The 20,074-nt window shown below is 36.3% G+C and overlaps 2 protein-coding genes across 5 annotated transcripts in view; one reads left to right on the plus strand and one right to left on the minus strand.

The window, feature by feature from the left end:
* Positions 1–6,546, minus strand: part of WDHD1 (WD repeat and HMG-box DNA binding protein 1) — a 32,285-nt gene extending 25,739 nt beyond the window's left edge. The window contains exons 1-4 of one of the 4 annotated variants that reach the window (XM_034433419.3): positions 6,278–6,546; positions 5,600–5,682; positions 3,837–3,948; positions 1,396–1,547 (exon numbers count right to left, since the gene is read on the minus strand). In XM_034433419.3, the coding sequence (XP_034289310.2) occupies positions 1,396–1,547; positions 3,837–3,948; positions 5,600–5,673 (338 nt within the window). In that variant the 5' untranslated portion in view covers positions 5,674–5,682; positions 6,278–6,546. Of the gene's footprint in view, positions 1–1,395; positions 1,548–3,836; positions 3,949–5,599; positions 5,683–6,238 lie in introns of all 4 variants that reach the window. The other 3 variants (XM_060693647.2, XM_087895255.1, XM_060693650.2) reach the window with 3 other exon arrangements.
* Positions 6,547–7,197: 651 nt separating this feature from the next.
* SOCS4 (suppressor of cytokine signaling 4) lies at positions 7,198–17,862 on the plus strand. The gene is made up of 2 exons (XM_034433421.3): positions 7,198–7,453; positions 15,898–17,862. The coding sequence occupies exon 2, from the start codon at positions 15,989–15,991 to the stop codon at positions 17,294–17,296; it is 1,308 nt and encodes a 435-aa protein (XP_034289312.2). The 5' UTR covers positions 7,198–7,453; positions 15,898–15,988; the 3' UTR covers positions 17,297–17,862.
* Positions 17,863–20,074: the final 2,212 nt, after the last annotated feature.

Raw genomic sequence — 20,074 nt, forward strand, 5'->3', positions numbered from 1 at the left:
ATACTCTGAAAAATATGGTAAATGTTTTAGCAAAGAAAATTATAGAAGTAAAATCTCTCCAAGTAATAGATTAATTCACATTATTTATTCTAAACTTTTTGGTGTCTGTCTTTGAGTCATTTTTAACTTCTGGTAACTGGCTGACTAGATCCTGCAGATTTCTTGGCAAAGTTTTTGTCAAAGTATGAATATTCATAAACTGGAATAGATCAGCCAATGAATAGGCATAGCAATTAAGTCAGCCAATTGAGAGCTGAGACAGATTGGAGCCAGGGCATGTCTTAGTCTGCAGCTTCTGAATCTGTGCAGAGAAACTGAAACCAATGAGTGTGAACTTATCTGCTCTGCTGAAATGAAACTAACTGTTCTCTCCTGCCTTGTGTTGTAACTGCTACTATATTGAAGAAGAATCTATATTGGTATTATAAATACTTCATCTGTTATTATGTATATAAAGAAGTTAATGAATCCAGCTGAATCAGTTATCTGTGTGTGCTTCTGGATCTGATTTTTGCAAGAAACTCTGACAGTTTTTCAGATGTGGTTTGCCATTGTCTGTTTTCCAGGGCTAAGAGACTAAGGATCACCAAGGTGGCTTCATGCCTAAAGTGGAACCAAAATTCAGTCTCCCGGTTTCTAGCCTTAACCATTACATCAACCTGGTTCTAATTTTAAAATCAAATCATGTTAATTATTGATTAAAATAAACAGTTACTTAAAGAAAATTCTACCACAAGCACACTTTATTAATAACAAATCAATTAAAAAATCTGAACTAATCCTAAAACAATTTCCATAAATAAAACCATACAACCTATTTATAACAGCAAGAACTAAAGAGAATGGCTATGGCAGTTTAAAATTAACTTTCTGAAATTTATTAATCTCCCATAGCAAATACTATTGTCTTGTTTATGTGAAACACTCAACATCAAAATTCCATTTTACGTATTTAGATAACTACAAATGACAGTAAGAGTGCAGAAATAATTACTGATGAGGAAGACAGCTTTCCATATCCCACAAAATGGATGACTATTGTAAACTGCTGCTATGTCTCTATAAAACGTTAACAATCTGATGCAACCTCTCTATCCTAAAGCTTCCAGATATTGTTGGGCTGCAAATTCCATTATTCTGGTCTGCCACTCACTGGCTTCTTGACTTATAAAGTGGAAAATGTAAAATCACCCATCTGGAGGACAGCAGATAGAGGAAGGATGAGTTAAATTCTTGTCTCAGAAGAACAATGAGCAGAACATACAAAGTTGTTTGCACAGAATGCTTATATCTTAGTTAAAAGAATACTTCTTTCCCAGCAAATTCAGGTAGGAAAAATAATCCATAGCTGAAACAGTTTGGGTACTTTTCTTTTCAACTCCCAAATATATTTACCTAGATCCAACAGCTACTTTGCTCCCATCAGCACTAAAAACAACATGGTTTGCATTTGTGGTAAAACGGGTCAAGATACCATCTGGAAGACCTTCTGGGAATGTATGGATTTGGACAGTGTTGTTAGATACTGCAGTAATCAATCTCCCATTCTACAAATAAAGCAGTATTAGGATTATAGACTAGTCCATCCTTCATTGCCTTGAACAGAATAATATTTCATGTAATTTGACAGATACAAAAGGTAAATTCTGAAAAAAAACCAAAAAAAACCAGTGATTTCTCTCCAACTGCTTTTTCAATTATTAAAGACACTGATTACACCAAGCAACTGTAGGTGGACTTATTGTACATGTATTGAGATAAAAATCAGAAATCCAACCTCATTTCTGTCTCAGACTATTCATGCAGAGACTGGAGAGATTACTGCCAAGCTAAACCTTGCATTTAACTACTGCCTTAATCTATTATTTTTACCTACAAATGATGCTATTCTTAAGTTTAGCCAATTATTTTCTATTCACAGCTCCAAAGCTGAAAACTATAAGACAATATTCGAGGTGCAGAATCAGTAGATGTTATTAAGGCTGATATATTTACTTAAGATTATGCTTTAAAACAAGAGTCAGCCACCACTTTGCATTGCCGATATGTATGATTTGCCCAATCAAAAAAGTGTCAAAAGTCAGATATTTTGCCTATTTTAGAATATTTCAGAAATTTTGGTTGTTTAATTCAATTTCTTGTTTTTAAATATCCTCTTTTAATTGATCTTTTTTTTAAAAAAACATGATGACCTAGATTGATGGTTTACTTTACAAATTATAATGATTCATGTATGTGTATGCAAATATAAAGTTAAGGAAGAAACATGAAAACAGGGTATTCTGAAAATATATAGATGAAGGGCAAGAAAGAACTGACTACATACTCATATTTGAAAGACTAGGAAACTAACTACTGAACAAGATCAATAGTGAACAAAGCTTTAGGAAAAAACTGCAAAACTCTGGTGAAGGAAAAAATAGAAGACTGATTGCATTCATAATATTAAAAGCAATTAGATAAATACATAGCACATTAATCATACATAAACATACAAAAATAACCAGACTTTAAATTTGGCCTTCCAGTCTCCTCTTTGGGACTGAGTCTTCCAAGGGATGTGGGGTTAATACATTTTAATTTGGGGGTCTATTTTAAGGGGGGAAATAGGTGGTTTAGGTTTTGCAGAGGCTTAAAGCTGATGCAACATCTGTTAAATTTCCCTAAGTCTAACAGATGGTCAAAACATTCAACCCAGATCAATAGGATAAAAAAGGAAGTGCAGTTTCCACTTGTGATATAAAACTTGGATGTCTTAAAGAAAGCACTAGATTTGCTTTGACATGCCATATTCACCAGGGGGCAGACTTCATCCAATACTGAATAATGTAATGAAATTATCTTAGGAATTTTGATCTAGGCACCAACAAAAAGCCAAACTTAAAAGTTTAGAAATACATAGTAATTCAGGGAAAAACTGTAATTTGTATACATTTGACTTTTTGCATCTGAGCAAGAAGCTTAATAATTTTTTTAAAATGCACATTTCTACTATCACTTCACAATAAAATGTAGGTGGTAACACAAATAAAGAAATTAAATTCCATTCAATGAATAAATAAATATATCTATTCTATGGAACTGAAGTGTTGTAATTTGCAGAAAAAGTTATCACATTTTGCTACCCCAATCCCCAAAATTAATCATTTGAGGTACAGGTGATCAGAAAAATAGAAAGGGATGGATGAAAAAGGATAATTTATTTCATTTTACAAGAGTTTACAAAAATTTGTGAATGTGATCATAATTCTGTCCTTCTTAGATGAACAGCTTGACTTGTTTTCAAACCCAATTTAATAACATGTTTTTATGAACTCAAGGCCATAATCACATACATATGAGAAATTGAAAATTAACACTAAATATTTACCTACCAAGTTTTGGATGCAATGGTTTTGAATCTGAGCCAGGTGATATTTACTGTTTTGATCATTTTGGAAGTATTTCGGTTTCAAAATAACCCTACTGAATTAGAAATGCTATATTCGGAATGCAAAATCCCTCTAAAATAAAGCAACTTTTTACATGAAAAATAGGATTAGTTCACCATTATATACAAGTCTATTCAATGGCTTGGTTCACACTTAATATAAACTTATGTGTTTTGTTTGGATTTTGTTTTGTAATGTTATGTGATTCCAAGTACTGCAGTTTGTACACTGTGGTTTATGTAATTTAGAATGATGTATGAATCCAGCCAATTGTAGTACAGTTCGCTAATCATGTTTTAGCAAACTAAGCATAATAAAGGAATCTAGTTGATGTTCTATCACAAATAACAATTATGCAAATAGTGAAAGAAAACACACTATCATTTGTATCAGTTTCAGGAGTACCTTGAGAGCAAACGAGTAGGCTTTTTCGCCTACATTAATGGACTTTGGATCATCATCATCCAGGCTTTCCCAAATTCTTACATCTCCATCACTGCCACAAGTTACAATACAACTAAAGAAACAAAATCAAAATACAGGGATATAGTAACAATATGCATAACTATTTCATACACACACATTCAGATCTCATTAAAATATATTGTAACAAAAGATACATTATCCAACTGTATTTTTTTCTTTAAATAACCTTTAAAGAATAATAAATAATGATACAAGCAAAGATGCTGGTCTCAAGGAATGGCATTTATAGGACTGATGTTTCCTAAATAGAATAGAATAGAATAGAATAGAATAGAATAGAATAGAATAGAATAGAATAGAAAAGAAAAGAAGAGAAAAGAAGAGAAGAGAAGAGAAAAGAAAAGAAAAGAAAAGAAAAGAAAAGAAAAGAAAAGAAGAGAAGAGAAGAGAAGAGAATTTCTTTATTGGCCAAGTGGGGACACACAAGGAATTTGTCTTGGTGCATATGCTCTCGGTGTACATAAAAGAAGAGATTCATTCATCAAGAATCATAAGGTACAACACTTAATGATAGTCATAGGGAAACAGTCAATATAAAGTAGTTCCCCAGGTTAATTAATCTCAGATATACATATACATATTAAACTCCTAGTGTGTTTTCTTTACTTTTGCCTTCCTATCTTAAGTGAATCTGATCAGTCTGATTTCTAAACCAGTTTATGACTTACTACAATGTACAAACCCAGCTAATTATATATATGCAAACCCACAATGATTCACTTAAGGATGACAACTGGGAGTACTGGAATCGCATCACTAAGCAGCGTAATCACATGATGCCACACTTTATGACCATATTGCTTAGTGATAGCAATTAGGGTCCCAAGTGCCATTGCTAACAAGCTATATACATTGAATTATTTTGGTTATTTATTTTAATTATATTGGGAAATAACTTTGGCATGGCTTACATGGTGCGGTGGAAGGGGTGTTCAAACCTAGTCACTTTGAAAAGAGACTGATGAACTTTTTAATGTGCTGTCATGAATCCAACACTAGTTTCTCTTAATTCCTTTGCTGCTTATTATTCGGTCAGGCACAGATGACCATGGAACATACTTTCCACTCACAAGGACCAGATATATGTTTTTATACATACATACATACATACATACATATATATATATATATATATATATATATATATATATATATATATATATATCTGTGCTGAACTGCAATTGAAATGTGCAAATATTTTATTACCTATACTCTGCCTTTCTGCACAGTGTGACTACAGATAATATAACAAAGATTTTCTATAAAGCAAAAAATTGCATATAAAATAAGCAGATAATAATATAATGGAAATAATCAATGAGATTATAAAAGGTAAGGAAGACCTCAACAACTAATTTAAAGAACATTGTGATTAGGTAAAGGAAGCTTTTACAAAAACATTCAGTATTTCATAATTATGAAGGAGTGCCTTCAACAGTAGTTAGATACAGAGCAACATTTGAGCTTTATCTTGGTGTATTTCACAAAGCATAAAATCATTTGTGTAAAAAGAGATGCAAACGTTTCATTTTGGACAAGCATTTGGGGACATCTGCCAATAATAATAATAATAGATTTCTATGTTTTGGTTGCCTAATTTCATGCAACTAAGCACCCCAAAAATATTTATATATTTCTGAAGTAAATCACTAGATAAGCAAAGATAAGCTTCAATCACTCACCTTCCAGTATCATTGAAACAGACATCTGTCTGGCCTTCTGTATGTCCATATCTCATTGGTTTTTGTGAGGGCATTTTCTTTGCCTATTTAATTATAAAAGGCTTCAGCCTTAATCCATGACAAAAGCAGCATTTTTACATCCTTCAATTAAAAACCTTGAGTCTAGCAGAAATAGAATGCAAATGTTGAAATACAACAACTGCAAAATACGGCCTCTCCTCGTGAAGAAACATACATAGGATCCCTTTTTTTTTAACTGATGCTGATCACGCAATCCAGAATTTTATCAATTATACGATCCTTAGGGCTGCAATATCAGGATCAGGGACAGCAACCTTAAAGGTTATATTTTATTTCAAACTCTCTCAACCAGGTGCCCTCCCAAGTGCGCTGCATGACCTCCCTCAAACCACGCTGGATTAGGATGATGGGACATGTCGTCCAAACACACCAAGAGAGGGAAAGGCTGCGAATGGCTCAGCTAATATAACACGCCTTATTCCCTTCCCCGTTGAGGTCGCCCAAGAAACGGCGGCAGGACCTTCCCCCTCCGGGTCCTGAGGACGTGCGTGGGAATAGCTACCGGGGGTGGGGTGGGTGGGATGCTGGTTCCCCAAAGAGCGACTCACAGCCCCTCACCGGCAGAACTACGCCGTCCCGCCGCCCTCACTAACTCACCCGCCGTCCTTCGAGCTTTCCCGCGCTTCGCTTCCGAGTGACATCATCAGCGCCAGAGGCCGGGCCGTGCTTTTCTTGGCCCTCTCATTGGGCCGTTGCGCTTTCCGTCCCACGCTCGGTCCCGCCTCCACCCCCACCCCCACCCCGGAAAGCCGGCTGAATCCTGTCTGGGAGACCCGCGGGGCGGGCTGTGCTGCGCCTGCGCCTTCATAACCGCCTGGAAGGCGGAGAGGGAAAAGCCGCGCTTGTGGGCAGCGCGGCTGAGGGACGGACTGAGGGCGGGAAGGGTGGGGTAGAAGGAGGGCGGTCAAGCCGCTGGGCTTCTTTGCCTCCGCGTCCTTCTTAGCCCCCCTTCTCCCCCCTCCCCTCTAAATCGTAGGGATTGCTCCGTTCCCTCTGCCGCCCTTCTTTCTCCTTCCCCGTCCTGCAACTCTTCTTCCCCACTATTTAACGCTTCTTTTGGGACACAGATTTTAGGAGGTGGGGGGGGAGAGAGAAAACGCTCCAGTTTTGCTTTTTTGGCCACACGGTCCCTTTTCCTTTTTACTGTTCCCCCAAATCCTCTTTCTCTCTCCATATATCGAGACTTTTGGAGCTTTTCCAGATCTTCTCCCCCCACCCCAGCCTTCTCTCCTTTGCAGCTTAATTGCAACCATATGTAACCAGAAATAACCTTCCCATGTGTCGCAAAGGGATTTCCTCCCAAAGGAATGGTTTTCGAATTGCAGCTATTGCTTCTCCTTCTTAACTTCCATCCACCTTCAGCCACTTTTTCCTAGCATACTTTGCCTTTCGATTTCCCCCCCATTTCTTTATTTTGTCAATCCTCATCCTCCAATCTCCTTTCTTTCCCTCCCTTCCTTCCTTCCTTCCCTCTCTCTTTCTCTTTCTTTCTTTCTCTCTTTCTCTCTTTGGCACACACACAACACAGAAAAGGTTTAAAGATCCTCCCCTTCAGTTCCGACATCTTCCTTTCTCTCCTCCTTTCTCATCCTCGGACCCCCCTCAGCCCCGATCCTTCCTCCTCCTCCTCCTCCAGCTGTGCAGTTGCTCCGTCATCCTTTGTGTCTGATGGGGAGCACTGGTGCCTGTCAGTGCCACGGTATTTGGTCGAGGTTTCTCTTCCTTCCCTGCTTTTTGGCATCCCTTCAAAATGTTTCTTCGGGTGAGCAGCAGGTGAGCATGGGGAAGGAGAGTGGGGGAGATGGAAAGAACTGGCATCTGTTCATTCTGACAAAGTTATCCCTCTCCAGTAAAGATACTCAACTTTTATTAGCGACCAACGATGTTGGTGAAATGTTTCTTTAAATCCTGGGGAGAAAAACTGAATTTTGAGATAGATAGCCGTGGTTGGAGGAAAAGGAGCAAACAGAAAATTAGTTTCAGTGTTAATTTCATAGCCATTTCAGCAGCATAACTTTTAAAAAACAGTTAAAGGAAACAGGTTTTTTTTTTCCTTTAAAAAATGAGATTTTATGCTAGAATAAAGTTATTGTTTTAAAAGTTTCTTTTAAAATTCTGGAGGTGCATATTATAAAATGTTCATAAACTGTGGCAAATAGCTACATTGCTGATCGTTTGTTTGAAGTGCAAGATTTCATGGAAAATATTTTACTGTGTTTAGTTCGGCATTTGCATCATGATGATTGCATCCACCTTCTAAGTTTAACCAAGGAATGGTAGGTCTTAAGGTTAGAAGATATCATCTTTAGAACAAGCACCTGTTTTGTTTTAAAGAGCGTTGAATTGCCTACTTGTAGTTCTAAAAAGTTAGAAATTTATTTCTCTTCATCATCTGACAGTTCTTTCTCAATATGTTTTTAAAGTTACATGGAAATGTCACTTAGACTAATTGAAATAGACGTCTGTGGGACATTTGTTGTCAATATTCCAAAAGCCATTTGTTCATGTTTTCATCCTCAGGCTGCTTCTTTTAGAATAAAAACTAAAAGTTGGAGAAATCATATGGCATGTGAATTCTTGTTCCAGCCCACTTATATTATGAAGTGAGTTTGGCTGTCACTGACTCTTAGCTGACAAAATATATAAATAGTTTTGCATGGCTTATTTGGCCATGTTTACACTACATAGGGAAATATTTTTGGTCTCATGCTGTGCTTTGTTAATCAGACAGATCGTTTTGGGGATACATAGAGAAATTTATTTTTTTAAAAGGGCCTATTTTCTTTCTAGAAAAACAGATATATTTTAACTGATTTTAATTAGAATATTGTTCTAATCATTTAATAATAAAATATCTAATCAAATATTTTGGTACAATGTCATGTCCTACATGCATTAAAACATGACATTATACCAAAATGTTTGAACATAATTAACTCTTGCTTTATTTTAGAAAATATTCTTAATGCTCTTTGCATTTTCACTGCCATTTAGTGTATATTTAGAATATCTGGGATTTTAAAAGAATTGTGAGAAATGACTTTTGAGGATCTTAATTCTTTTTGAATGAAACAGAATATTTTTGTAAGTGGAACCATCTAGGAGGCCTGAGAGGAGTTAAAGTAGACAATTTCCTGTCAGCCTTTATGCATTCCACTCTTATTGGAGTTTTTTTTTTCTTTTCTTTTTTGGACACTGTTCTGTTGTTTGATTTTGCAACTCCTTTAGCTTGACACAACTGTCTCTTCTCTCGTCTCAGTTGCATTGTGGATTTTCAGGACCAAACTTCAAGATAATTTATTGATTTTAGCCCCCACTGGAGCTAAACTGATCCCAACGTTATTGGGAAGTTCTCCTCATAAAAACTTCTGCTACATACTGTAAATGATCTTACCCAGCTCTCATTCATTTAGGAAAAGTTGAGATATGAGACATTCAGAAGGAATTAATTGTGTTCCATATCAACAAGCTGCTTTGGATTTTTCTTCTCTGAAAAATGTATTTGGCAAGTCCAGTTCAATATATTATTCCTTATACCTAACATACACAAATGTTCAAGAAAGATCAGTTGGGCAGCTTTTATTTTACTGAAAAAACATTTGGTAATATAATATGTGTTAATAAATTATGAGGGGGAGTAAACTCTGAAGTGATATAATATCCTCCTTTTCTTATGTAAAGTTCACTGCAGAAAGGCTAACAGTAATATTTTCCAAGTGAATAATAATATCCTTTCATTTTCAGTCAATATATTTGTAAAATGATGCACAAATGCCTTATGTGGTCCGGATAATATGCAAAAAGCCATTATGCGAAAAGCCATTATGCAACTTCTGTTCTAGTCAAAATTTGGTATCATAAAAGAGATGATGTGCACTTGAAAAGAATTAGGACATGGCTTCTAGCAATATTCTGTCTTCCTGATTTGATGTAGGAAAAGATCAGTCAAATATCTTGTGTGTTCTCTCTTCAAGATAAAATCTATATCAAGCTTTAAGTGAAGTGAATGCATCAATTTCCATGCTCTCTTTCAGATAAGATATGACATTATAGTCAGAGAGGCAATCATGTGTCAAGGAACAATGGCTAAAACTCTTCAGGGATTTTCATGCTATGATGACTTTTGTTGTAGCCAAAAATCATATGACTCAAAGGAATTCTTTGCTCTTTTGTTTCTGTGAGAGCTAGCTTCACATTTAAATGTTTTTCAAGTGCAGTTACAAATGGAAGACACAAACCTTCTTTTTACTGAGATGACCTGTCTGTATCACCTCTGCTAATTTTCTGTTAAAATAAAGCAGATGCCGTAACTTGACTTACCAAATGGCTCACTCCATTAATACTGCCCTCCGGCTGAAAATATACTTAATAACTAGACTGCCATTTACTTTAATTTGTTTTTTTGACATTTTTATAAAATAAATAATAAATAAATTAGCTGATAGGAAGCGATGTGTATTTAGTTTAAATGTCTATATGTTATGAAGCGGAGAGGGTGACACTGATGAGAAGGAGAACAAGAATAAAATATGGACTTCAGTAAATCTATATGAATACAATTTATGTGAATGCTTTTTTTGAATTGGATTTGTGTTTGTTTTTTGTAATTGGCCTTTATGTTGATAAAGTTATAGACCCAATTTGTGTTAATAGTATTTTGTATTTGCATAAGATTTTTAAAACTGTATTGTAGACTTAGGTATTGCTTTAAATCTATCATTAAATTCAGCATGGTGCTTGTTAATATAACATTTAATCAAAAGTCCTTTTGTCTTGCTCAATCACTGACAGAGTGATAATGTATAAACCCTAAAGGGATAAATCAGGGAAGAGGAATATCTCTGGGTGGCAATATTATGATTGGTAAAGACATAAAACGATGAGAATAGATTAATTAAACAGAGGGTAGGAGTGAGAGCTTTGTTCTTTTATCATCTCAATTAGTTTATTAAAAGAAGATTACTAGGGCTGAGAGAGAGTGGAATGTAGAAAGGAAAATTCTCTGTATAATTGGAATCACCAATTTTTTTCTTCCCAGAGTAAGAAAATAAGCTTGTCAATATTTTAGAAAAACAGTGGGTTCAAAAGACACTCTTTTTCTAAAACATCGATAAGTTTATTTCTTACTCTAGGAAAAAAAATATATCTGTGATTTCAATTATGTAAAGAATTTTTAAAATCCTTCTAAAAACCAAAAGAGGTATTCTCAAACTCTGAAATACTGCAGCTCCTTTAAATAATGAATGAATTTGTGTGATTTCCCCCCAAATAAAGCTAATGATTTCATTGTAGTTAGGGCCAGATGAGAAATAAACATACCAGTTACTCTTAATAATTAAATGTTAATATATTAAATAAAACCATGACATAATCTTACAGCTTTATAAAATTTATCAAACTTGTATATCACTAACATACATTTTACAGATCCATAGCTCCAAGATCTATAGCTTTACTAGAGAATGGGAAAAGGAGAGGAAGAAGGAAGGGGAAAGAAGAGCAGGAGAGAGGGTAAGAAGGGGAGGAAGAAGAGAGGAGAGTGGAAAAAGGAAAGGAAGTAGGAAAGGAAAGGAGAAGAGGAATGAGGAAAGAAGAAAGAAAGGAGGGGAAAAAAGGGAAGGGAAAAAGGAAAGGTGGTAGTAAAATAAAAAGGAAATGGTAAAAGAGCAGACCCAAATAATTAATTAATTAAATACCTAATGGGAGTTAAGAAGATGAACGAACAATGTATAATGATGGATAAAAGACTGTACATTTAAACATGTTGATGAAAAATAAAAATAAAAAACTTTTTTCAAAAAAAAAATCTATAGCTTTACTACAATATACCTCATGAGCAGAAATGCCTGAAACATACATATATTTCTAGGAGAAGCCAAACCCAAATTAATGCTTAGATTAATTCTTGCAATTTTCTTGGCAAGATTTTGAAAATGGTTTGCAATTGCCTTCTTAGAGCTGAGAGAGAGTGACTGGCCTAACGCCACCTTCATGGCTTCATGCCTAAGGTGGAAATAGAACTCCCGGTCTCCCAGATTTTATCCTGGTGCCTTAACGGCTACATCTATGTTGTTATTATCACAGATGCATTATATTTTCATCAAAGATTTGTAAGAAGACATCGGGCACAAATGAAACTGCTCCTATGCTAAATTACACTACTGATCAACATGCAGAACTCATTCAAATTCCTTGGTTCATATGTATTCTACTTGGTGCCCCTGCAGCTTCAAATGTGCTTCAAGGGGTTGGGATGACCCTCAAATGGATTTGAAAAGAACTCAGGACAAGGATACATGTCTAGTTTACTTGACTTTGGGTTTTTATACACTTTTTCTTTACATATATTCCATCTATAGCAGGGATTCCCAGCCTTTTCTATACCCCGCAACCCTAGAGCACTTCTGATATATTCTCGCACCCTTTACAAAAATAAATAATTATATGCATATAATTATGCATATACACTATAATTTTGAAACTTCTAAACCCAAGTTTACATACCCCCTGGAATATCATCTCGCACCCCCAGTTGGGAACCTCTGATCTATAGAGTTTCCATATCTTGCAAACTCTGAGGAATATTCTGATTTTCAGGCAAGAGTGTAGCTTCTTCTGTTGTGGCTTTCTTCCTGTGCATTTAGTAATGTCATAATAAACTTACATTTAAAGATGCTTTTCAAAACTACAATCTTCATAAAGTTGCCTAGCTGATCCAGATGCTATTATGATGCACTTCAAAAATATTGTGTTCCTAAATTCTCTTCTGAAAACAAATACACAAAAAAATAACACAAAGAAAACCATGCACTGTGCATGAATTAGACCTTGAGGGCATCTTATTTTATGTAATGTCATTTCTTCCCTCTGTGGTTCCTTAAAAGCATTTCCATATGTCAGGGTTTTATAAAATTGCTTTTAGTAAAACAAGTTATTTTTATAATCCTTTTCAGGACATCAAGCCTAGGTGCTTCAAGTGCCTTGGGGATACCCTTCTAAAAACTCATTTTAAAAAGCAATACCCGGTCTGTGACACATTTTAATTAGTTTCTGTTTTTAAAATGACCTGAAAGTGTCAGCACAGAATAGCATCTCTTTAACATCTTGCTTGTGTGAACTAGTATTGTAAGAAGTGTTACATGAAGTTTTGACTATGTTTTATTTGTTGACCTACTTTATCTCTCATTTGAGTTTTTGGGTTTTTGTTTTTGCTGTTGAATGGTTTTCGAGCTTGAATGTGGCATTTGTCCAAAGGCAAGCAAAGAATGTGGGGAAACGGTCTTTTCCCAGGAATGGAAGTTAAATTAATCTATAGTTTGTTTGTCTTAACATGATAATGGAGGAAGCTCTGGAATACTAATTAGATTGGAATTCTATTAGATGTGATTCAGAACATCATCACTCACAGATCCATTTATCTGAAAGCCCTAAAAGATGAGGAGTGACTCCAAGGATCTACTGATGTTTTATTAAGGAATTAAAATAGTGGCTATGAATGCTTCAAACAAGAAATCTTAAAGTCTGATTTTTACCATTCTGTAGAGATAAGATCTACCATTAGTATGCTGTCCATATAAGCAAAATTTTATTTCCGTTTGGACAGCTTTTCTGCATGTATATTCCCCCATCTATTTAAAAATGGAGCTTCCTGTTTCTAGTTCTTAAATCCTTCAAAACAAAGATGAATACTGATGTTACAGCTGAATGTTCAGTAAGTCTGACATTCGAAGACTTTGTGCATATACAGTATACATATTTCCTAGAGTAATCATTATTGAATGTGAAATGCATAGTACTATACTGCAAGTCTCAATTCATAGATTATTGAGGGAAATTAAAATATTTTATCTTAATCTGAACGCTAATATAATTTGGAGGAAAAAAATCCTGAAATCAAAGGCATAACTTTGGGGAAAACAATATAAAAATGGTGGTCTAAATTGTGTAGTGTTGAACTGCTGCCTGCTTTCTCTGGCACATATATTGTCTTCAGTACTGTTATCACTGTAAGAGATCAATGAAATTGGAGAATAAGCAAATAATGGTGAAGGAAAATTATCTTTAGTACACATTTGAATTTAATTGACCAAGTTCAATCTTATTTGTCCTACTGGTAGTTCTCGACTTACAACCATTCGTTGAATGACAGTTCAAAGTTACAACACTGAAAAAAGTGACATGACAGTTCGGCAACGGAAAATTTGGGCTCAACTGTGATCATAAATCAAGGACTACCTGTATTAAACTTTTACTCTATAGTTTTTCCTTTTCTACAGAATCACTCACACGCTGCTAAATTCACACACAACATTGCAGCGACAGTAATTGTTCACTTTGAAGCTGTCCTTCAAAATCTCTCCCAAAATTTCCTTTTCTTTGAAGTAAACTGAAGCTTAGGGTAGGATAGGCTACCAGATTTTCCTTATGTTGGGCTAGAATATTCCTTGGAAAGAGCTACAACCTGGCTGCAATGTGTATACTTGTAATGTCCTATCACTGTGTAGGAAGCAGGACCGCCTGCTCAGTCTCATATATATTTTGATAAGTGATTAATGATGAACTTAATTGATGGTAGGTAACTGAGTTCATTTTCAATCCTGTACCATGATGATAAGGGTGGTGAACCATTCTCACTTCTCCACCCTTATTCTATCATCAGACTGTTGTCCAGATATCTGATTTAAACTTACTAATATCCCGGAAATATTAGAATAAGGAGCATTTACTGTCCGGCTGTTTTAAGGAAGTTGTACAATGTTTTGCTGATAAAGTTGCTCAAATTCACCAGAATCTTGATTCTACATCAGTGAGGTTTAAAATGGTGACTGGACAACATCTTATATTACTTGGAATTTATTCTAGTTTATAGACTTGATGAAACAAATAAAAGGCTTGCGGCATGAGCTCGGCCACTGTAGATCCATGCCCTTCCTGGCTTTTTCAGATAGCCAGTACAGGAGATTCGTAACTCCTGTTTGAATCTCCTTTGGTGGATGAGGTTATCCCAGTTGCCTGTAACAAAACGTTAATGTGCCCCCTTCTGAAGGGGGCTCCCCTGGACCCCAAAAACTGGGTGATGATTGTCTAGAAAAAGAAGTTATGGCTCCAATTGTAGACTGCTTGAGAAGAAGAAGCTTATTGGTATCCATTTTAATTGGTTAAGTACATGCCAGGCTAGCTATTGGACTGAGACAACATTAATCACTCTAGTAGAAAAGCTTTGTCACAACCTGGGTGACAGGAATGCATTTGATCCTTTTAGTAACCTTTGGTCTCATTGACAAGCCTGGGTGGTTTGAGGATTGGTGCCACTATTTCACAATGATTTTCCTCCTTCTAAATGAGTAATTACAATCAGTGATAGTGGAGGAGAAAAGTTGGTTCTGTGGGTTTTTGATTCTCTCACTCCTGTTACTTAGCATCTCTGTGAGGCATGTGGTGTGTGGAGAAGTTATCCATCAGTCTGTGGTGAGGTACTATCAGTATGCTTATGATACCCAATGTATATCACTGAGCCAGAAGTGCTGTTGAGGTCTTTGTTAGTGGCTGGAGGCTTTGAGAGGCTGAAAGAAATTGAGGCTGTATCCAAACAAGAAGGACTTACTGTTTGTCCAGAGATCATCTGTTTTCTTATCTACTTCATTGGTTACTCTAGGTAGGCTAGCACTTGCCTTACAAGGGCAGGTCCATCACTTGGTTTTTCTCATAGCCTTCTCATAATCTCTGCACTGTATTCTGCATTCTTATAGCGAGAGCTGTTACTGCTAAGTTACACCAATATTTCAGGCTTTGTTCTAGTTGCCAGTAAGCCTCTGGGTGTAATTCAGAGTGTTGGGTTTAACCCTTAAAGCTCTAAATAGGTTGGCTCCTGGAACACCATCTTCTAGGTAAAATTGATCCATGACATATACTCATTCCATGTCACAATATTGTGGGTCCCCATTCCACACGAAATAAATTCACCAGTGGCCTGGTGATAAGGTTTTTTGATGATGCCCTTCCCCTATGAAATAGCTGTTCCCTAAACATTAGCTCAGTGACAATTCTGACTTCATTCCAGAAGGTGATCAGATTATTCTGAGCAGTTAAAAGTTCACACTGCATTTTTAATCTTTGTTATGTCATTTTTATTCTTATAAACAGTCTTCAAATTCTAGTTGCATAGAAATGTGAGAAATAAATATATTGAATACTTTTTTTTCCCCCCATTTCCATAGGTATAGCTTCAGAACACATGAAGAGTGCTTTCTGTGAAGAATTTGGGCATCATTAGTTCCGGAATCTTTATGAAGCATTTAACATTAAAGCATGGCAGAAAATAAAGAAAGAAAACCTAAAAATGCAGATGTGAGACCCAAAACCAGCCGGAGTAGGAGTGCAGACAGAAAGGACGGATATGTATGGAGTGGAAAGAAGCTTTCCTGGACAAAAAAGAATGAGAACAGTTCTAATGCCGAAATGGCAAACGCCTCAGGAATACCTACGTTAAGTCTAAGGAACCAGGAGAGAAAACAGAGCTGTTCCTCAGCTGAGATGGAGTTGGAACATGTATGTGGTCACAGATTCCTAAGCCGTTCTTTTAAACAGAAATTGCAAGATGCGATGGGACAATGTTTCCCCATAAAGAGTTGTAGCATTCGGCATTCTTCAGGGCTTTCACCAAAGAGAAAAATACATATCAGTGAGCTTATGCTGGACAAATGCCCTTTTCCACCACGATCTGAACTAGCATTTCGGTGGCACTTAATCAAGCAGCACACTGCCCCTGTAAGACAAAAATCTGAAAGCTGGCTAAGTATGGGTGCATCAAAAGGTGAAAGGAAAGATGAAGAACTGAGAGAGATTGAGAGGGCAGATGAACCAGACTCCGATGTATTGCAGGAAAGTAATGTTATTGACTCCTATCCGTGTGATCCTCAAGAGGAATCCGCCATGGGTAGTAAGCAGCTAAAGAGCAGCAGAGAGGAAAGTGACATGGACTCTGATGATGAAGTAGTGACACTCTGCACTAGCTCCAGGAAGAGAAACAAACCACGGTGGGAAATAGAGGATGACCTGCTGCAGCTGCAGATGCCACTCAGATATCATACCCAGATTGATTATGTTCATTGTCTGGTTCCTGACCTCCTTCAGATCAATAATAACCCATGTTACTGGGGAGTGATGGATAAATACGCTGCAGAAGCACTTTTAGATGGAAAGCCAGAGGGGACTTTTTTATTACGTGATTCTGCCCAGGAGGATTACTTATTTTCCGTTAGTTTCAGGCGTTATAGTCGTTCTCTTCATGCTAGGATTGAACAATGGAATCACAACTTCAGCTTTGATGCTCATGATCCATGCGTCTTCCATTCTCGTGACATTACTGGACTTTTAGAACATTATAAAGATCCAAGCTCTTGTATGTTCTTTGAGCCACTTCTCTCGACTCCCTTACACAGAACTTTCCCTTTTTCCCTTCAACATCTATGCAGGACAGTTATTTGTAACTCTACAACTTACGATGGCATAAATGCCCTTCCTGTTCCTCCATCTGTAAAGCTGTATTTGAAAGAATATCATTATAAATCAAAAGTAAGAGTCCTCAGGATTGATGTACCAGATCTACATGCCTAGAAATACATTCTGGAAATTCTTTATAATTATTCTGGGATGTTTTTATTTCTCTCTCTTATTAACAAAATTTTCATGCAAAAATGTCTACAGATCACATTTAACTTTGCCTGAGTCTTATGTTCAAATAGATTTTTACTTCCTGCCCCAATGAACAGGTTTCTGTAAAAACACAAAATTGGTACTAATATTCTATAAAGCTTTGTGGAATTTCAAGGAAGCTATTTTAAAGTTTTCATTCAAGCTTAACTTTTTAGATACGAAGCTAAGTCAAGGTTTGACTTGCCTTTTATAAACTAATTTAGATGCACTACAGGCATGCTTGAAAAACTGAATATAGTAGTTCTTCCAGAATTGCCAATTTGTAGGGTTTTTTAAAAATTATTCTGTCCTTGTTATAACAGTAAAATTAATAAGATTGTGATGCTCCTACCATTCTGGGTACTTGTTGTTTTAAATTTCATATAGGTTGCTTAAATTTTGAGATTAAATGTCACAACCATATGCTGTTTGTCAAGAGTTTTTGGAGTTTTTATCATTTTTAATAAATGTTGAATATATATGTCTAATTTTCTGGGCATCTATTAAGAATCCTAAAACTATTGCAGAGCTTCTTAAAAGATTTTGATACGAAGTTAGTATATGTTTTAAAAAGAACTGTGTGTTGAAGCACAAGTAGATGCTGGTTACACAAACTAATAGCCATAAATGTTAAGCGAAATGTATGAAAATAGTCTGATAGGTGTTTATCTACCTACCTCAGATCATACTCCCCTATCCTACACTCTCTGTCGGGGTGCATTGGATCTTTTTCTCAGTCTGCTGACTGTCCTTTGGTGCTATTAGTTTGTTTGTTTTGGGATTTAACTATTACATAGACAATTTCTACGGGCAACTATAGCTAGGGAAGAAATAGTTAACTATCCATGATCCTTTTTACTTAAAACATATTACCTTGGAATATCCAATTCTCCATGCAGCATTTAGAGTGAAGAAAAATATTTCACAGAGGCCAGTAGAAGTATAGAGAATCTATGCAACCAGCCAATCAACTTGTCTAACCAATCAATCAGAATAGAGCTGGAAGGGACCTTGGAGGTCTTCTAGTCCAGGGGTTGGCAACCTGTGGCTCTGGAGCCACATGTGGCTCTTTCATCCCTCTGCTGCGGCTCCCTGTTCTTGGTCAGCTCCACAATTGATAGGGCTTTCGGTTAGGACAGGTAAAGGAAAAAGGATGCACTAGGAGGAGACTCTAGTGTGGGGGAACCGGACTTCCGGTCAGCAGAGGAAAAAGGATTCCGTGCTAGAGGAGACTCTGTGGTGGGGGAACCGGACTTCCTGTTGGCTCCAGAATTAAATGGGGTCTTCTGATTACGACCTTTGTGGCTCTTTGAGTGTTTAAGGTTGCCGATCCCTGTTCTAGTCCAACCCGCTGCTCAAGCAGGAGACCTTATACCATTTCGGACAAATGACTCTCTAGTCTTTTCTTATAAACCACCTTCTGTACTTACATACTCAGTATAAGTATATATAAGAATATATACCTATACTGAGAATTTCTATAGACATATATATGCAGATGTGGAGGAGAGGATGGTGCAGTATGAGCTTTATTTTAATGGCAGTTATAGTTACAAAAATTGTACGAAAAGAAAAAAGCAGATTTATAGTTCAATATCAAGTGAGATACTGTGAGACTAGAAAGATTTTCCCAAGGTAATGTACTTTTTAAAAAGAATAACACTTCCATGACATAGATGTTGTTCGGAGTGAATCTCATGAGTGTCCTTACATTGTTATGCTTCTGAAACTGCTCCCCAAATTTCTGAAAACAAGAAATGGCAAAATTATGTTTCTAAATCTGTCTCATACCCAAAAAGCTGCCCTTGGAATCTGTGCATCTTTAAAACCAGTTCATGAGCTTTTTTTTTTTTTTTAAGATGCTTGGAAGATATACAATAAACCCAGGAAGCTGAGCCTGGATCAATGGATGGAGTGCCATAAAAATATTGTTCACACCTAACAACCACATAGATTTTCTCTCATTCTTCTACGATGATCTCTCCCAAGCCTGGTCTTTCAGGTCTTCCAACAGAGCATCTGTTGCCATTGTAACTGAGTCCATCCACCTTCCTTTTTTGCAGTTGTGGTTTAGGTAATAATTCCCCAAACCCCTTTTGATATAGTGTTCAAGAATGAACATTGACTGCAGGTGAAAGAATACCTTTGTCTTTTAAACTTGGTATACCCATATGTAAATTGCTACCTACTGAATACAGATTTGTGTCCATGTGTCTGGGCCACCGTCTTTTTAATACCTTGCAGCAGTCTGCTTGTTTCCTTTCCTTACCTTATCCCTAAATAAAGCAGCTCTCCTATGCACACTCAGGCACACACAATTTATCTACTTTTCAAATTGTTGCCATTCCTTTCTTATGATGCCACTCCAGTGTTTACCAAGCACATATTTTGGTTACTCCTGTCATGCAGGAGAGTGTTGTTATTGCAGATGATCACAATCACCAAGAATAGAGAGAAGAGTGTCCTTAAGATAAAGATTAGAACTATATTACCCTCCCCTTTCAGACCTCAATCTCTTTTGGGGGGAAAGTACAAATTGAACTAGATATACAATTTATCCGTATTCTCAAGGACAGCACTTTGTCCCCTTGGGATTAAAAGTAATGGTTTTTCCACAAGCTCAAGGCTACAAATATCTGGTTCTATTTTAGCAATAATCTCATTTCATTTAGAAACTGAAATTATTCTTGATTTCTTAAC

This window comes from Pantherophis guttatus, chromosome 1 (assembly GCF_059756535.1).
Source record: "Pantherophis guttatus breed Tessera chromosome 1, ASM5975653v1, whole genome shotgun sequence".
Lineage (NCBI taxonomy): Eukaryota > Metazoa > Chordata > Lepidosauria > Squamata > Colubridae > Pantherophis > Pantherophis guttatus.